This window comes from Astatotilapia calliptera, chromosome 14 (genome assembly GCF_964374335.1).
Source record: "Astatotilapia calliptera chromosome 14, fAstCal68.1, whole genome shotgun sequence".
In the NCBI taxonomy this organism is placed as follows: Eukaryota; Metazoa; Chordata; class Actinopteri; order Cichliformes; family Cichlidae; genus Astatotilapia; species Astatotilapia calliptera.
The window spans coordinates 1,539,019-1,557,185 of record NC_137435.1 but is presented as its reverse complement, the minus strand read 5'-3'; the positions used below and the strand labels follow the sequence as shown (position 1 = coordinate 1,557,185).

Genomic DNA, 18,167 nt, shown 5'->3' with positions numbered 1-18,167 from the left:
TGCCTTTTCTCTAATAAAACAGCTTAGTCTCTAAACTGAAAAACTTAAAGATATATGTGTTGGTTAATTTACTTTTATGTACATATACGTATACTTTTTGATATTTATGATTTATCTGTGTGTTTTTTTACTTTAGACGTTTGATAAATTGAAGAAACAAACGTGTTCTCAAAACATGGCGGAGTGGCACCTCGTCATCGTTTACCTACCCATTGTGCAAAACCCCGCGAGAGTTTTTGAGCAGCTTTCCGAAATCTCGCTGTTCCCCGAGAATACGCAAAGAATCACCAGAGAGGCAGAAATAAGCTTATATTCATATTTATTCATCAAAGATCTGGATTAAACCGGCTCCCTCTGGTTGAAGCAGGTAAGGAAGACCCGCAGAGCTCGTTATTTAAGCTCTGACTGCAGCTGCTGACGGGGTTATTGGACCCTGCCTCTGTGCTATGCATTAGCCTCTCCTGCTGGGCCCTTCTGGTTGTTGTGGCCGCGCAGCCGGACTTCGATTCAAGCTTCACCGAGCTGCTTTGTGAATTTTTCCGTTGCTGAAAGTGCTTCTGTCCGCAGAGACGAGATGTCCGACAGCGAGGACAGCGACTTCTCCGACAACCAGAGCGAGCGCAGCAGCGATGGAGAGGCCGAGGAAGTGGAGGAGAATGAGGTGAGCTAGCCGGCAAGCTACGTGTGCTAACAGGAGGTAAACAGAGAGGAGAGCGCAGCTGCGACATGTGCGGCAGGATACCGAGGAAGAACGCAGTCAGACCTGCATAAAAACGGCACAATTTATAATAAAAAGCTAAGAAACTTTATGGGAACAAACCCGGTCGTGTGTGTATGTGTGTCTTCTGTCTACTGGTCTTATTTGATCCGGTAAATTTGCTGCAGTCGACTGGATTTATGGCGGGACTATCTATAAAATAGAGTAAATAACCAGTTTTATAAGTAACTTTATGACTGTGAGTTATTGTACCTCCTCTGTGCCCACGTTATAATCCACGCAGTCCTCTTCAGATGTTGGGGCTCATTCTACAGATGGAGTATTAATAACGTGGTCACTTGTTGGCTTCACATAAATCAGAGGTTAATGTTTTTAAAAAGTCTTTTTTGTACATTGACTTAAAGAGCTTTGGTGTTTTTGGCACCGGTGTTACTCCTGTGGCATTTTTAAAGGCTTTTATGAACTATTATTTCCTGAGTCACAGCAAAATAATACATGTAATGCAGCAAATCAGGAGCTGATCTTTTATTGTTTTCACGCTGGTGTGTTAAGTGTGATCGTGTGATGTTTTTGAAGCTGTTTTTGCTACAATAGGGTGTTAAATATGAAACACACAAAAACACCAGTGACACAAAGAGTCACGATCCTCCTACCGGACCAAAGGAGGGTTAATAATGACCAAAAACGTAGAATTCTTTGGATTAAATGTTCATATTTAATGTAAAATAACTGTTGATAAAGGTTTTCTGCCCTCGGGCATCTGTGGTGTCACCCACAGTAACGGCTCTGCTCTTACTCAAAATGAAAGTAACACCTGTGACGGTTTGAAAAATCCCTGCGTGGCACCAGACCACAGGTACTTTACACCCACTCGAACTAAAAGAGAACATTTCTGATAAATAAAGGAGACACTGGACTTACCACAAGCAATGTTTTTATAGAGCATCAGGAAAGGGAGTTGAGTGACATCACCACCGCCGTGTTTTGATTCTGCTTTTTAAAATACTTACCTGCTGTTTGTGCCTTTGGGCTCGAACACTTCGGTACAACTGCTTTAAAAGCAAATGCTGTCAGACTGATGACCGAAGACTTTTTATTTTAATGTAAAATTAAATGTCCCGTTTGTGTGTGATGTTCCTGTAAAAGCTGCCGTCTTCGACAAAACTCTAGAATATAACTCTTGAGCGTTCATGAGACTTTTTACCCAGATAAGTAAAGGATGTGCAAATGTTACTGTACAAATGTCATTGCAGTTTCTCCCTCTGACGGGAAATTTGACTTATTTATTCATCAGAGATGCGTTTGACTGACGATAGGCCAACAGCCTTTATGGCACCAAATTTCTGAGTGAAAAAATAATTTGCAGGGTCTGTTCTCAGATGAGGCTCAGATCTCTGAGGCTGTGTTTATAAACCATCCCTGGAAAAACAGAAGAAGCGGAGAAGCAGCGGACTCTCGCAGCGGGACCAGAGGGGATGCAGGAGATTAATTTTCATCTGCTTTTGTTGTTGTGTCACCAGGAGGAGACGGGCAGCCCAGTGGGCAGTGACAAGGTAGCGGATGAGGAGGGGGAGGACCTGGAGGATGAGGAGGAGTACGACGAGGAAGAGGAGGAGGATGACGACGACGACCGTCCGAGGAAGAAGCCGAGACACGGAGGGTTCATCCTGGATGAAGCTGGTGTGAACAGACGACGATCTCTCAGACTCCTCGTGATGATGATGCACGTCTGACCCTGTGTTTGTCTGTCCAGATGTGGACGATGAGTACGAGGACGAGGATCAGTGGGAGGACGGAGCCGAGGATATTTTGGAGAAAGGTAAGAAAGTGAAGATGAGAGCTGTTAGGAATCCTGCAGCATGAGATTGATTCTAAACTCCAGACTCGATCCCGAGGCTCCGACTGACGGATTGTGTCTGTTTAATCACGTTGCACAAACTGGTTTCATCCATTAAACTAGTGAACAGATTACTGAACGTGCTACACGATCCCAGTCTGCTGACAGCACACCTGCTGAGGTGTAACCTCAGCTCATTTCACGTTTGTGATTGAGCCGGGGAGCCGTCGCCATCCCGCCTCCGGACGCATCGCTTTTGTTTTTCTGCCGGTTCTTATTAAAGTCCGTGTTTCGCACACTGACGTTCAAAGAGTCTGATCGGTGTTCACAACCAAAACTATTGTGATGTCGCTGCTTTGAGGAGCGGGACGAGGCCCGCGTTAGTCGTAGCCCGTCTTCAAAGCGACTTCAGTGCATCAGGGCGGCGCTAAAATGGCAGTGAGCTGCGGTGTGTTTGTGACTGAGCGGAACAGGTTGGCAGTTACGTGAACCTCCACGAGCAAATAGCTGAAAATCACAAATCTGTTGCCGTCTACACAGAACATCAAATTAACTCCAGCCCGAGCCTCCGAGACGTGGAGCAGATTCAGAAATTGCTCCACGGCGTGGTCGGTGCAGGACGACAGTTTAGCTGCACCAAGACGGAGGTGCTGAGCGGCCCTCACCCGATCCAGGAGTAGAAGCAGAATAGAAGCAGTGCCCACTGCCAACATTCGTGTCGCCGACTCGGATCATTGCAAGCTGCTGGCAGCGGTTGTTTGCGGTGATTGTCCGCTCTCCCGTGAAGCTCTGGGTTAAGTTAGTGTGAGTCCTTCTTCCCCGTCGACCGAAGTTTTAACCGAGGAGCTGCGAACACTCGGGCCTGCAGCCCCAGGCCCCCCCCCCAGTTCAACACAAATTAAGGCTTCTAGTGACAACAGTCACGTCAGGCCCACAGTGTGACTCCTGGGCAGTTTGCAGTAACCAGCAGGAGAGAAACAAAGTTGCACATTAGCTGGATGAAGAAAGCCAAACATGTGGCAACACTCAGCAGGAAAACAGCGAGCGTGTGATCTGCAGTTAATGAGCTGAAATGTGCAGAAACACCACAATCAACTCCTTAAATATTTATCCTGGTCTGTTCACCAGAGAGATGCTCGCTGAAAATTGGCTCCATATTTCTCGACCATCACTGTTTTACTGGAAAAGTCCTTTAAGCTTGTTTAAAAACAGCAACCAAACCAAATGTACGCCCAAAGACCAAATCTGTGTTTGTTCTCCAATCAGCTGTCAGCCTCGGATCATGTGACGTGTCATCATTTCAGTTTAATGTGTGCGATGCAGAGGAACAGACCCAGGAGCAGCTGGATGTTTGATCAGATTTTTCAGGGCTTACAGAGCGCTGCGGGCCGCACTCGACCCGCCACGTGTGGTCCAATCCGCATGACTTTTTATACCAGAGTTCGAATCACCAAAGCTGAGGCGGACCAGTCGTGCCGGTCGGCTGCTGGCCGCCGAGGTCGTTAATCGTTTTTTTCCAGCTATCGGCTGCCGAAATGGCTCGTCGCTAACGAGCAGCTTTTTCCTCACACTCGCTGTTTCACGTCAGACGTCCGTCGTCACAGCAGCCGTGTGCTGAGTGAAGGAGAAGGAAAGTCAGATTGATCCAGTGTTGATGAAGGGCCCTGGATGTGTAGAACCTGGAAGAACGCCGATGACATCAAAACGTTTCCTGATTACTGTGTCTGTGAGGATGCGGTGGGAAACATTGAGCCGCTTCTTATTCGGGGCGCAGATCCGTCCAGAACTTTGTCAGTACTCGCGTCAACACGAACCGAACCACGGGCAGGACCCTCACATGTGTCAGTAGGAAGTGGCGCTCTTACAGTGTGATGTCCATGTGTGCAGGCTGTTTTCTGACTCTGCTCTCTCTGTCTTGCCGGCTCCTCTGTCGTGCATGCGGCCTCCAGTTAACGGTAAATCTGCTCCCGACGCTCTGATGTTTTCCATCGATGCCCATGCTGTAAATAGGATTCCAGCCCCATCCATTTGATTAAATCCACGTCCCTGAGTGTATTAACCCCACCCCCACACCTCATCTCAGCATTGCTGCATTCGTGAGTGTGTGGCGTAACGCGAGGAAGCACCGAGGGCAAATCCATGACTGGCTCGTTGAGCAAAAAACGCCAAACAGCAGATTAAAGAAAGTAGAAACTCTTTAAATTGATGTTTGAACCTAAGACGGCTCTCAGAGAACCAAGTGTGACCATTTGCCTGAACCTGCTACCTGACGGAGCTGCCATGATTTCAGTTTACACACTAACCAATGTGGGTGGAGCTTTTGTGATGATGCTGATGATGATAATGGTGGTGTAGCTTTGCTGAAGGTGGATGTACAGTAGAAACAGAATCGAAGCAAAAAGCTGCGTCTAAAGCAAAGCCGTTGTGCCGGTTGCCCGGGTAACCGATATGTAGATGCAGGATGTTTACGCCGTCGTGTTGACCTTAGCTTAGCGCCACTGCATTGGCTGACACGTGACCCAGCTGTGACATCATCACAACCAACGACTCTGATCTGTGAGCTCCTTCGGTGACGCTGACGTCTCAGAGTCGGCCGTAAACCCGTGTTTTGGGCCCAACCCTGCGGTTAGCGGCAGTGAGCGCCACGGCTAGCTTAAACGGGTCGTACCGTGCGCTCGCCTCTCTGATCTGAGCGAGGTGACGTCACTTCACCGCGGATGCTCGAGTCGACCCCGCTGCTTGTTTCTAACTTTATTTAAACGAGACTGGGTGAGCGGGTACCTTCGCGCCTGATGTGATTGGCTGACAGCGGCGCTGTGTTTCTGCTGTACTTCCTCCTGAACCACATCACGTCTCCATGCTCCCCCGTGCTGCACGTCACCGATAATCACAGTGTTGTTGTTTGTGTATTTTTCCCATCATGCTTTGTGTTGCTGTTGCCTGACTCACTGTCTTTTGGCTCCTCACACTTTCTCCCTTCCTTTTGGGTTTGTCTCCTGTCCTTCCTCCCCCTCCGTCTCCTTTTTCACTCCTCTTCCTCTCCGGGCGGTCCTGAGCAGAGGAGGCTGAAGGTAAGTTTTTCATGTCATAACTGTCGAATACGCTTCAGTTCACTGGACTGGAAACAAACCGTCTCTTCTCGCCTTCAGTGTCAAACATCGACCACGTGGTTCTGGATGAGGATCACTCTGGATCCCGGCGGCTGCAGAACCTCTGGAGGTAAAGCTTTTGTTTTTGACCGCCAAAATAAAAGTCGGAGGGTTTTTATTAGGAATGGACTGAAAGCCACAGTTTGATCTGCTGATGGGAAACTCTCAGCCTGTGGGAGAGGTCACTCCCCTGTTCGGTCTGATTGGGGGCGTGGCCGTCCACCATTCACTGCAGGTAACACGCAGACTCTGTGGTTTACTTTGTACTGAGCCCCGTCTTCATACAGGGAATGATTTACCCTGCACAGCTCCATTCAGCTGAAACCTTTATCCTTTCAAGTAAAATAAAAGCTAGCTATTATTTAAAAGCGCCGTCCAACCAGACCAGCTGAAAACACAAAAGAGGAATTTTTCCCGGCCTGCGTTTTTAAACAGAATAACGTGTCACTGAGATTCTCAGCTTCAGTTTGACGGCACACTTCACAGCTCACACGTGAACATTGAGTTTGTCTTTGTGTTGCAGAGACTCCAGGGAGGAGGCGCTGGGCGAGTACTACATGAGGAAGTACGCCAAGTCGTCCGGAGGGGAGCAGTGAGTACCTTTGTCCTTCCTCCTGCAGGTTGGGCTCCTCTGCCTCAGACACCACGACACGCTGAGCTGCCAGCGTCGGTTACTTTAATGACGTCACATGATTCTTAGTCGCGCGATGGCGAGCTGGACGAACTGTTTCCCACACAGACTGTGACAGACCACCAAAACTGTTGCTTTTTCTTCTTCTGTGGTGCGCAGTTACTCTGGAGGGTCCGAGGAGCTTTCCGATGACATCACCCAGCAGCAGCTTCTTCCTGGAGTCAAGTATGTAAACACTGATCCACCAATCAGCTTCCAGACTTCGCTGACATTATTACAGTGGTTTAATGTGTGTTTGTCCCCATCAGGGACCCCAACCTGTGGACAGTCAAGTGCAAGGTACACACACACACACACACACACACACACACACACACACACACACACACACACACACCGGGAGGATGCACACCTTTATGATGCTTCCTGTCCCTGCAGATCGGAGAGGAGAGGGCGACCGCCATCGCACTGATGAGGAAGTTCATCGCCTACCAGTTCACTGACACGGTAAGAACTCGCCTCTGATTGGCTGGAAGTTTTCTCTGCGCTGCTGATGCAGGACAGCAGGACGGAGGGTTTTAACCTGATACAGGCCCAAGTTTTTATTACATCTACAACAAAAAGAACCGGTGACCTGAATGGATCCTCGCTTAGAGAGAAATAACCAATGACACAAAGTTTCTGAGGTCAAAGGTCGCAGCTGATTTTCCTAGTTTGGGTTTTGACCTGCTGATCTTCCTCTCCTCCACCCGCAGCCTCTGCAGATCAAGTCCGTGGTGGCCCCGGATCACGTGAAGGGCTACATCTACGTGGAGTCGTACAAGCAGACGCACGTCAAGGCCGCCATCGAGGGCATCGGCAACCTGAGGATGGGCTTCTGGAACCAGCAGATGGTCCCCATCAAGGAGATGACGGACGTGCTGAAGGTCGTCAAGGAGGTCACCAACCTGAAGCCCAAGTCGTGGGTCAGGCTGAAGCGGGGCCTGTACAAGGACGACATCGCTCAGGTGCTCAGAGGGGGGGGCGTTTTCACTCGTCAGATTTCAAATCATGTTTACCGATGTTTACGTAGTCCGAGCGCTCTCCTGGGGGTTAAAGGTCACATGTTCCAGGGTGCCAGCTTCAGCCCAGCAGGAGGAGGGGCCTGTCTCAATACGCATACTTGTGCATTCTCGTGTACTCGTGATACGTCATCAGTCGGAGACAAAGTACTGTTCCAATTCAAAGTACGCATCAAGCCGAGAACGCGAAAAATTCCCGGATGTGTACAAATCACGAGTTCGTACTTGAGAATTGAGAAAGGGCGGAGCTGTTTACTGTTCCCCATCACCACAGTTACAGCTGCTCCGCTGTGCCAAGCAAACAAGGCTTTACCCTCCAGCCGTTTTCCAGTCTGCTTCCCTTCACCTCCCGATTCCTCTCACAAACACGTCCTCTGATAAAATTCCACTTCGTTCAGCCGTAAAATGATCGCTGTGTGAACTCGGAGCCATGTGTGGCTGAAGCTGGTAAACAGCTGCTTACGGTCACGTGGCTAACAGCACCTCTTCCCCACTTCCTGAGAAACAAAAGCTAAAGTTTAAGCTCGAGAGCGGAGGAACGTAAGCTGCTCCCTGAGCGTAAACGTCACGTCTCTGTTCTCCAGGTGGACTACGTGGAGCCGAGCCAGAACACCATCTCCCTGAAGATGATCCCTCGGATAGACCTGGACCGCATAAAGGCCAAGATGAGCCTGGTAGGTCAAACTCGAAGGTCTTTTCTCCACTCGAGTCGCTGCTCTGATGCGTAACTGTGTGTGTGTGTGTGTGTGTTACAGAAAGACTGGTTTGCCAAGAGGAAGAAGTTCAAGAGGCCTCCACAGAGGCTGTTTGATGCTGAGAAGATCAGGTAACGGCCTGTCCGGCCTCGAGCATGCTGGGGTTCCTCGCTGAGGCAGCAGCGTGATGACACTCTGTGGTTTTCACTCCTCAGGTCTCTGGGAGGAGAGGTCAGCCATGACGGAGACTTCATGATCTTTGAGGGAAACCGTTACAGCCGCAAAGGATTCCTCTTCAAGAGCTTCGCCATGTCCGCTGTGGTGAGGAAGACTCTTCACAGACTCACTGTTACTGTGAACCTGGAGCTCGTTTAAATGAGAGAGTGAGAGTTGCAGAGGAAACGGGCCAGTCCGCCTGCTGCAGTGATGCACAGTCCAAACTTTATATGCAAACAGCTTGAAACATGCTCACTGCAGATCTCACTCCTCGTCCTCACAAAGTCTACATGAAGCACTCTGTTATGTGTGATTTTTCCCTCTGTGAAGCTCAGTGTGAGGCAGCAGCATGTTTGTTTAAGACCGCCAAGCCCCTAACCACTGCACAGCTGAGCTCTTTGAACCTCACACAAACAGCTGCCGTTTCTTAGAGAGGTTTATTTTTGGCCAAGATAATAAATGAAATTAAACTGAGGAGAAGCTAATGTTCGCTCTTTACCACAGTTTATGCTCCGATTTTGATCCAAAGTTAAAACGATCGTGACGTCATTTTGGCGTGTTTGTTGTAGATCACAGACGGAGTGAAGCCCACGCTGTCAGAGCTGGAGAAGTTTGAAGACCAGCCGGAAGGAATCGACCTGGAGGTGGTCACAGAGTCGGGTACGAGTCTTTCTGTAAATCTGCAGTCCTGTGAAACCTGCTGTCTGCGAGGCCGTCGGGCCCACGGTTACAGCGGGGGACGTCCCAAAGCGGGACGATGATCCTGAGCGCGGCAGCACAGCTGAAAAGGAGCCGCTGTGGCGAATTCACCGCAGTCGGCCGATCCTGTCGTAAGCACAGCGAGACGGATAAAGTTACAGAAACAATCGCTGCTGCTAAACGACGTTCTCCTGCCCGCTGAGCCAGCAGCAGCTCAGTTTTTACAGCACAACGAATCGTGATGTTTTTAATCAGCTCTGTCATTAATTCATGTCTGGGTCCCAGTTTTACTTGCAGTTGTTCAGTTTTCATGGATTTAAACAGAACTGTTACTGTTGGTGACACCTGTTCTTTCAACTTAAACAGTTGGTTTATAACCCGCTACGTGGAGAACATGAACTCGTGTTTACGACGAAGCTTCAGTTTGAATCTGTGTGTGCGCTCAGGTAAGGAGCGTGAGCACAACCTGCAGGCCGGCGACAACGTGGAGGTGTGTGAGGGCGAGCTGATCAACCTGCAGGGAAAGATCCTCAGCGTGGACGGCAACAAGATCACCATCATGCCCAAGCACGAGGACCTGAAGGTACGCACACAATCCTGCACACAGGACACAGGAGTCATAACTTTAACCTTTTGATTGGTTATTCGTTCAGAGCCACGCCTCCTCATTGCACAGGAGTAGAGGGGGCGGGACTTACTGTAACGCAGCATTATCTGGTGTAACTGTACATATTCCCATTGCCCTGCCCTCTGTCCTGTGTGTGCTCCGTGCAGGACCCTCTGGAGTTCCCGGCTCACGAGGTGAGAAAATATTTCCGGATGGGCGACCACGTGAAGGTGATCGCCGGGCGATACGAGGGCGACACCGGCCTCATCGTCAGAGTGGAGGAGAACTTTGTCATCCTGTTCTCCGACCTCACCATGCACGAGGTAAGAGGTTTGCAGTGTCTCCACCCACCGTTCCTCACCCTCCACCGTCCCCCTCTGCCAAGCCTCGGGTCATTCGAGTCCTCTAGTGGAAAATCAGATGTTGTTAAATGAGGGTTCGGGCTTGATTTGAAAAGTTGAGGCGCAGAGTGGGACAGCTCCGTGCTGCTACAGAACAGTTTGGCAGCTCCCACTGATTTACTGGAAGAGGCATCTCTTTATGGAAGCAACAAGCCTGCGACTGACAGCTTGAACACATGGAAAGTCCCTGTGGGGAGGATTTGGAGAGATCTCAGTGAATACTTGATATCATAACTCTGTTTGTTTTCTCTCTCGCCTCCTGAGATTCATTTTGTTCTGATGCTTTGACAGTTTTGTCTTTGAACTCTTCATGTGTGTCGTGTCTCATGAAGTCCTTAAACTGCTCGCCGGCACAGGAGTCTGAGAGGCTGCTCACCCGCTGGAGGACGAACCTCAGATTCTCGTTTTCGGGGTTCAGACTAACGCTGGTCCCTGAATGCTTTATGTGCTGCTGAGTTGGTACCAAATCTCTTTGCTCTCCTCATTGAATCGAAGGAGAGACTAAACCATCCAACCCCGTCTTTGTTCTTCCTGAGAATGGGAGGCAGAGCCTTCAGCTGGGAGTCCGGCTCCAGCTCCTGGATCCCACGGTCCTCTGATTTCTAAGGAAAAGCGCGTTGAGCCGAGTTGAAGCTGGATGTCGTGACACGGCGTTTAATGACTCTGTAGTCATAACAGTGTGGTGTGGTGACAGCCCAGCACTGGCTTATCGCTGTGGGGAATGAAACCGTTTTAATAAAATGCTAACATGACTGTGATCACAAATCCGCTCTTCCTGTCTGCAGCTGAAAGTGCTGCCCAGAGACCTGCAGCTCTGCTCTGAGACCGCGTCCGGCGTCGATGTAGGCGGGCAGCACGAATGGGGCGAGCTGGTGCAGCTGGACCCGCAGACGGTCGGCGTTATTGTTCGGCTGGAGAGGGAGACATTCCAGGTAATAGTCCGCTCCGGGAAGCGCAGAAAGCGCGGCGGTTGATCGACGATTAACAAACGCCTTCTTTGTCTTTCAGGTGCTGAACATGCACGGGAAGGTGATGACCGTGCGCCACCAGGCGGTGAACCGCAGGAAGGACAACCGCTTCGCCGTGGCGCTGGACTCGGAGCAGAACAGCATCCACGTGAAGGACATCGTCAAAGTCATCGACGGGCCGCATTCTGTAAGCGCGACTTCACCCACAGCTAAATATTTCTGTCGACGTGACGTTTAATGGCAGACTTGAACTCACGCGAGGCTGCTGTCGGCGTCGCTGTCCGCTCGAGGGTCAGAGCTGAACTCCTCTGCGGGCAGAAGCCTTTAACGCTCGCGTGTTTCCTCCTGCAGGGCCGGGAAGGCGAGATCCGTCACCTGTTCCGAGGCTTCGCTTTCCTCCACTGTAAGAAGCTGGTTGAGAACGGAGGAATGTTCGTCTGCAAGACCAGACACCTGGTGCTGGCGGGCGGGTCCAAGGTCAGCACCTCATGCTCGCTTCTTCTTTGTTGTGCCTGAAAATTAAACCGTCTGCTTTTCCAGGCCCTCTAATATCTCACATAACCGTGTGAGATCTCTCGGTGGCTGCAGGGCAACCGGACTGAGAGCATTTCTCAGCGTCGTCCTTGGCAACTTGAATAAAAATGTGTTTTGAGTGTGAAGCAGCTCTGAGGCGCGTCCAGGGTTGTATAACAGTGTTTGGGCTGTGGGGGTGAAACGTGGAGGGGCTTCATCAACAATATCAAACCCAGGAAAAGCTTTCCGTGTGAATATGTGGAAGAATTACTGCCATGTGCTGGGAAGCTCAGCCTGTCTTTAATGAGTCTGTCAGCATGAGAGCAGTGGCAGCAGGCCTCTTTCTGACGATGAGGGTCGGGTCGTAGTGGACGGGTTTGCTTCCTCACGCCACTCGGAGACGCTGCACCCGTCTCCCCACCTCATGAAACCGATTCAATCCCCCGAGCGCGCCTGCCGACACGGCTTCGAGGTGCCAGTTCTCTTCCAAATGTGTAAAGCAGAGCCGTCCTGGACCTCTGCAGAGCGAGCCGCACTTTCACTGGACCGACTCGCCCAGCGTTTCATGCGCAGCAGAGAAAAGGATTCGTCAGATTTCTTGTAGCATGTCGAGCTTGAACAATTTGACTGTTTGTGTGTTTTAGCCCAGAGACGTGACCAACTTCACAGTGGGAGGATTCGCACCGATGAGCCCTCGCATCAGCAGCCCCGTGCACCACGGCGGAGGAGGTGAGTGCTGGAAACACACAGCAGCTTAACGACGGGGGTGCCGCTCTTTGGAAAACACGATGAGGGGATGAAAATAAGTCAGCCGAAGGTTTTTCCCTCGAGAGAACAAAGCGTATATCTGGCTTTGTTTGCGACCGCAGCCGCACTGACATCCAGATTCCCTGATTTCGATCGATCGAGCGATTGATTGGAGGTTCTTAGTTCAGCTTAGCCAGATTCATTCTTCCTGTACAATCAGAAGCGTTTCAAACGCTGTCACTGTTTCTGAACCAGATTTATAGAAAGAGTCATCATCTCTTGATCGATCACATTAAGATTTGGGGATTTCCCAGGCACTTCCAGACTTGGCGTGATGATGTTGCAGGTCTCTCGCTTACTACCTCTGACAGGTGGGATTTATTCGTACCTCGGTTCTTCCTGTGCACAGACGTCTCGTCTCTGAGGCGCCTCCGGTTTACTGACACATTTGTTTTTTCACGTCCGTCTGGAGCCAGAGGGGTCGTCCAGCTCTCTGGGGGTCAAAGATGTTTTAATCTCATAACTTCCAGAGGAACTTTTCAGGAACGTGGAGGCGTGTGGCTCTGTTTCAATGTCATGGAAGGAAAACAAGCAATTAAAACTTGTCTTTGTGATGAACGTGCAAAAACAGAGACCGTTCGTTTTGTTTTTTCTGTCTCTGATTAGAAGAAATGTTGAGGGAAGCAGAGACCGACCTGTTCGACTGTCTGTGATCAGGTTACTGATGCTGACGAGTCGGCGCGCTTTTCTTTCTCTGGTGCGAAAGAAACAAAATGATTAGCTGACTGATGGAGGTGCTGGTGTGGCCTTTCAGGTGCTCAGCAGAGAGGAGGCGGCGGAGGAGGAATGGGGCGGGGCCGAGGACGCAGAGACAACGAGCTGATTGGTCAGACGGTCCGTATCTCCCAGGGTCCTTACAAAGGTAAGACCGAGGGGACCGGTGTGAAGGATGGGACCGGTGGGGGGGTCGGTGCTGATGGCTTTGCCTCCCTTCCCCAGGATACATTGGTGTCGTGAAGGATGCAACCGAGTCCACGGCCAGGGTGGAGCTGCACTCCACCTGTCAGACCATCTCTGTGGACCGACAGCGATTAACCACCGTGTACGTATCTTCACTGAGTCCTTAACACACACAGGAAATCATTTTCTCCGTGCTGACAGCAGCTGTGTTTGTTTACGCTCATGATTCCCTCCCCGATCCTTCTTCTCTGCAGCGGTGGAGCGAAGAGGCCCAGTGGGTTCACCTCCACCCATGTACGTACTCCCATTTACGGCTCCCAGACTCCCATGTATGGCGTCGGCTCCAGGACACCGATGTATGGATCTCAGACTCCGCTGCACGACGGTAGGCCACGGTTTGGTCGTCCTCTATCGGCTAAAAGCACGTGTTTGTTTTTTGGGTTTGTGTTCCTCCGATTGAATTTCTGCTTCTCTTTGTAACAGATGTGTTACAGTGTTATCGTTAGGGATGGGTATCGTTTAGGTTTTATCTGATACCGGTGCCAAACTGGTACTTTTGAAACGGTGCTGGTGCTTAAACGGTGCTTAAAGAATGGAGAACACAAAATTGGTCCAAAAACCTCTCATGTTCAGCTGTTTTTTGTAAAAAGATAACAATGTTAGCCTTTTCTGCAGCTATGGGGCATATATGGTATCACTCTTGGCTGGAAGCAGTGCTTAATCAATGGGAAAAACACAAACTTTGTCCAAAAACCTCTCATGTTTAACTGTTTTCCACTTTTTCTTTGGTCATTTTAGCCTTTTTGGCCAGGGTGAAGGGAGTATCTGCCATCAAACAAGAACACAGCAGCATGTAGCTATGATGATGTTTGCTAGTTCACCTTACATGCATTAATGTAATAACGTGGTTAGCCTACTCAACGTAAATTACACACGAACAACATTAAGCTCCTCACGCAGAGAAGAACGGCTGCTGCTGCATCATCATCCTCATCATTTCTGCTACACTGGCAGGGCTAGGTGCCAGGACTCTCCTCTTCGGGTTCTTGGGGGATGTTGCTAAATCCGGGTCCGATAACAGGCACCACACCCGCAGTAGATGTGCACGGTGTGAGGTCTCGCAGCAAGCTATCAAATACGGCGCATTTCTGGGCTTTTTAAAAAACGCTATGCGTCGCCAGGTGTTTCATCGGATTCGAGGTGTTGCCTCCTTTGACAGTATCACAGTATCAGCTTAAAGCACTTGTTGCTGCTGAGTTTGCATCTTTTGCTGTGAAGTACAGCCAGACTTTGACCGCTTCGCTTTGGGCATTTTTAATCTGTAGCTCTGCTCTAAAAGAACGTACGTACCTGGCCCCGCCTACTATCCTCGGAAACGTAAAATGATTGGCTAGAAGTGTATCACAGCTCAGGAAAAAAAGCAACGAAATGTGCGCTGCTTTTCGATCTGGTTACTACCGTTTATGTCAGAACCGGGACCCATCCCTAGTTATCAGTATTCAGTTTGTGTTACCAGGTGGGAGCAAGAACAGCAGTGGGCGGAGCTGTTGGTTCATCAGTGAATATATTGATGATTAATGGATGAGTTCATTGTTTGTAAAGTAGCGCCTCACTTTTCTCTGAGCCTGGCTCTGATTAAACTGAGGTCCGCCTTTAGTTGAAGTTTAACCAGTAACCTCCTCTAGTTTGAACTGGTGGTGGTCCTTTAACTCGTCACCTGAGGGTCTGAAGCTAAACGCAGCTGACTGTTGGTGCTCGTATAAAGTTGCTTCGACTTGTACGTCTTACGTCCAAATGCGACGTGCCCGTTAAAACAAGGGGAGCTGGTGCTGACACTGGACCGTAGAGTGGGCGTGCGTCATGACTGTGTCATCAGCATAGAGGTGGCTGTCCTCACCTGTGAGCAGCACAGTGCTCTCGCCTCTAACTCACAGCATCTTTTGCCTCCTAACAGGAAGCCGTACGCCCCACTATGGATCTCAGACCCCACTGCATGATGGGAGCAGGACTCCAGGTCAGAGCGGAGCGTGGGATCCCAGCAACCCCAACACACCGTCCAGGTGACGCAGTGACCGGTAAACACAGCGTTCCCTTCTTTTTTTCTTCTTTCTGTCTAACACGTGATTTATTTCTTCTCAGAAATGAGGAAGACTACGACTTCGGCTACGATGACGAACCCTCTCCGTCCCCTCAGGCCTACGGGACGACCCCCAACCCTCAGACCCCGGGTTACCCCGAGGTCCCCTCGCCACAAGTCAACCCTCAGTACAACCCTCAGACACCTGGCACGCCCGCGATGTGAGTATAAGGCACAGAAACACACCCTCGCCCTCCCCTCCATAGCTGACGTAGCGACATAGCTGATCTGGGTCCTCGATTCTCGATTTGTATATTTGTGTTTCTGTGTGCAGGTATAACACAGAGCAGTATTCTCCATATGCAGCCCCGTCCCCTCAGGGCTCCTACCAGCCCAGCCCCAGCCCTCAGAGCTACCACCAGGTGGCGCCCTCACCTGTCGGCTACCAGAATACGCACTCACCAGCCAGCTACCACCCCACGCCGTCCCCCATGGCTTACCAGGTAGACAACGACGCTGAGCTGCTCGGGCTTTCCCTGAATATTTGTGTTCTGGGTTTTTTTTGTATGTTTTTTAAGATTTCTTTTGTTAATCAGAGTTTGGATGAAGGGCGGGCAACTCCAGGCCTCAGGGCTGGTGTCCTACAGGTTTTAGATGTGTCCTCGATCCAACACAGCTGATTTTAAACGTTCTCCAGAGGCCTGGTAATGAACTAATCATGTGATTCAGGTGTGTTGACTCAGGGTGAGACCTAAAACCTGCAGGACACCGGCCCTCGAGGCCTGGAGTTGCCCACTCCTGCTTTAGGACCTTTCTGTTTGTGGAGGTCTAGATTTTTCTGAAATTTGTTCTCAGTCTGCATCATGTCATCTGCACAGGCGAGTCCCAGTCCGAGTCCCGTGGGCTACAGTCCCATGACGCCCGGAGCGCCCTCTCCTGGAGGCTACAACCCTCACACCCCAGGCTCCAACATCGAGCAGGGCGGCAGCGACTGGGTGACCACAGACATCCTGGTCCGAGTGAAGGACTCGTTCATGGACCTGATGGGGCAGACCGGGGTCATCCGCAGCGTCACGGTGAGTCTGAACACTTGGCGCGCAGCAGCGCTGATGGCGTCCTCGCTCCCTGCGAGTCTGATATTACTGAGAAATGTTTTTTGGGAGATCTGGCTGCGCTCGAGCATAAAATGTTGTGAAATGTGTGAAAAATGTTATTCTGGGAGTCGGAGACGCAGCTCTTGCACACAACGATCTGAGGTGTTATTAGGGACATGCAGATGTTGCTGCTTAGAACCGCATCACAGTTGTGAAATGTCTCCAAATTCGCCGAGAGCTTAAGAGCCATCTGGTTCTGCTTCCTGCTTCCTGCTGCTGTTGGATGGCGGCTCGCTGGATCAACATAAATGCTCCTTTATAAACACAAAAGAAAGCGTTTCTTCACAGGAGGCGTTAATCTGTTCCATATCGAGTCCTGACTCAGGAAGTCGTGTTTGTCACAACAGGCGGAGCTGAATCATTTCTGAGTAACTCTGACAGCGATGTTCCTCTGGCCTCCCGCCCACGGTGTTTAGGAACACGCCTCCGTTACTGTCGAAAGTCAGAAACATTCAAGCGTTTGACGGATTTCACCGTTTAGCGCACAGACAGCTTTGGCCTCAAACTCTGCTTACGTGTGGACAGGAGCACAGACATGTGCACCTTTAGCTCCTTTGTGATGTCAGGCCGTCTGAGGCTTCTGATTGGCCGGCGTGCAGTAACCATTACAGCCGAGCGCAGCTTCGTGAGTGGCGGTGGAGATGAAACGGATTCAGTGTCTTTGTTTACGTCTGAAATTGATTTTAAAGCAGCTCCTTTGAATATTTTTCATTGTTGTGTGTGTGTGTGTGTGTGTGTGTGTGTGTGTGTGTGTGTGTGTGTGTGTGTGTGTGTGTGTGCGTGTGTGCGTGTGCGCGTGTGCGTGTGCGCGTGTGCGCGTGTAGGGAGGGATGTGCTCGGTGTTCATGCAGGAGTCTGAGAAGGTGGTGAGCGTCAGCAGCGATCACCTGGAGCCGGTCACGCCCACCAAAAACAACAAGGTAAGAGCCACAGTCGCGGTTTCTGGCGTCCAGCTGTCTGCAGATCGTTCGTTTAGAGCGCGTGTGAGGCTCAACGCTGCGTTCGCTGTGCCCCGTTTCAGGTGAAGGTGATTCTCGGAGAGGACCGCGAGGCCACGGGGATCCTTCTGAGCATCGACGGAGACGACGGCATCGTGCGCATGGAGCTGGACGACCAGCTCAAGATTCTCAACCTGCGGTTCCTGGGCCGCCTCGAGCACTGAGCCTCGCAGAGCTCCCACACAAACGTCTGGTTTTTATTACCTAAAGATCCAAAAACCACATGTGGCTCTGTGTGTGCAGTTCAGCGGGTCTCTCCGTTTTTGGCATTTTTATTTTCTTCTTTTCTTATTAGTGGTCTGAATCTGCTTTTAGTGCTTTTCCTTCATGTTCTGTCTGTGACTTTGGTTTTCTTGATGCAGCAGGATGAAAATAATGTGTAACATGTCAATAAACTGATTCAGTGACATTTCTGTATGTTGTGTCAAAGCCACCAGCCGCTGTCACTGGCTGGGTTGTCATAGCACCGGATAATCAATGCAGTCAGCTGATCAGATTCTGACAGGACAGTTATTTTAGCGGCTCTGACCTTGGGCCTCCGCCATTGTGCAGCTACCAAACGCTGCAGTTCCTGCAACATCCAGCAGAGGCAGCAGTGAGTCCCCACAGACACACTGTTTGGTCTCTGGATGATTTCCTCTTTAACAAGAACACTTTTATAACTCTGCTGTTTAAATCATATTAAGGCTTAAAGTTTGCCTTATTAGGGGCGTGGCCTCTTTGACTGACAGGTGGC

At 50.3% G+C, this 18,167-nt stretch overlaps 1 protein-coding gene across 2 annotated transcripts; it reads left to right on the top strand.

Annotated features, from left to right (window-relative positions):
• Positions 1-226: 226 nt before the first annotated feature.
• supt5h (SPT5 homolog, DSIF elongation factor subunit) lies at positions 227-17,840 on the top strand. 2 transcript variants are annotated; one of them, XM_026191714.2, is made up of 30 exons: positions 227-367; positions 568-661; positions 2,239-2,398; positions 2,472-2,537; positions 5,615-5,626; positions 5,705-5,774; positions 6,228-6,296; positions 6,495-6,560; positions 6,644-6,674; positions 6,774-6,842; positions 7,091-7,342; positions 7,981-8,070; positions 8,152-8,222; positions 8,307-8,412; positions 8,877-8,967; positions 9,453-9,589; positions 9,781-9,936; positions 10,800-10,946; positions 11,023-11,169; positions 11,334-11,459; positions 12,140-12,224; positions 13,057-13,164; positions 13,242-13,344; positions 13,457-13,587; positions 15,157-15,262; positions 15,342-15,500; positions 15,614-15,782; positions 16,158-16,355; positions 17,258-17,353; positions 17,455-17,840. In XM_026191714.2, the coding sequence occupies exons 2-30, from the start codon at positions 575-577 to the stop codon at positions 17,593-17,595; spliced, it is 3,249 nt and encodes a 1,082-aa protein (XP_026047499.1). In that variant the 5' UTR covers positions 227-367; positions 568-574; the 3' UTR covers positions 17,596-17,840. The 2 variants fall into 2 exon arrangements, with proteins under 2 accessions (XP_026047499.1, XP_080145300.1); XM_080289174.1 differs by lacking the exon at positions 5,615-5,626.
• Positions 17,841-18,167: the final 327 nt, after the last annotated feature.

Bases quoted from the DNA above. Each gene is read 5' to 3' on its own strand.
- supt5h (XM_026191714.2), top strand. From the start codon at position 575: ATGTCCGACAGCGAGGACAGCGACTTCTCCGACAACCAGAGCGAGCGC. The intron at 5,775-6,227 runs GTAAAGCTTTTG...TTTGTGTTGCAG, and splicing joins CGGCTGCAGAACCTCTGGAG to AGACTCCAGGGAGGAGGCGC. The intron at 11,170-11,333 runs GTAAGCGCGACT...TTCCTCCTGCAG, and splicing joins TCATCGACGGGCCGCATTCT to GGCCGGGAAGGCGAGATCCG.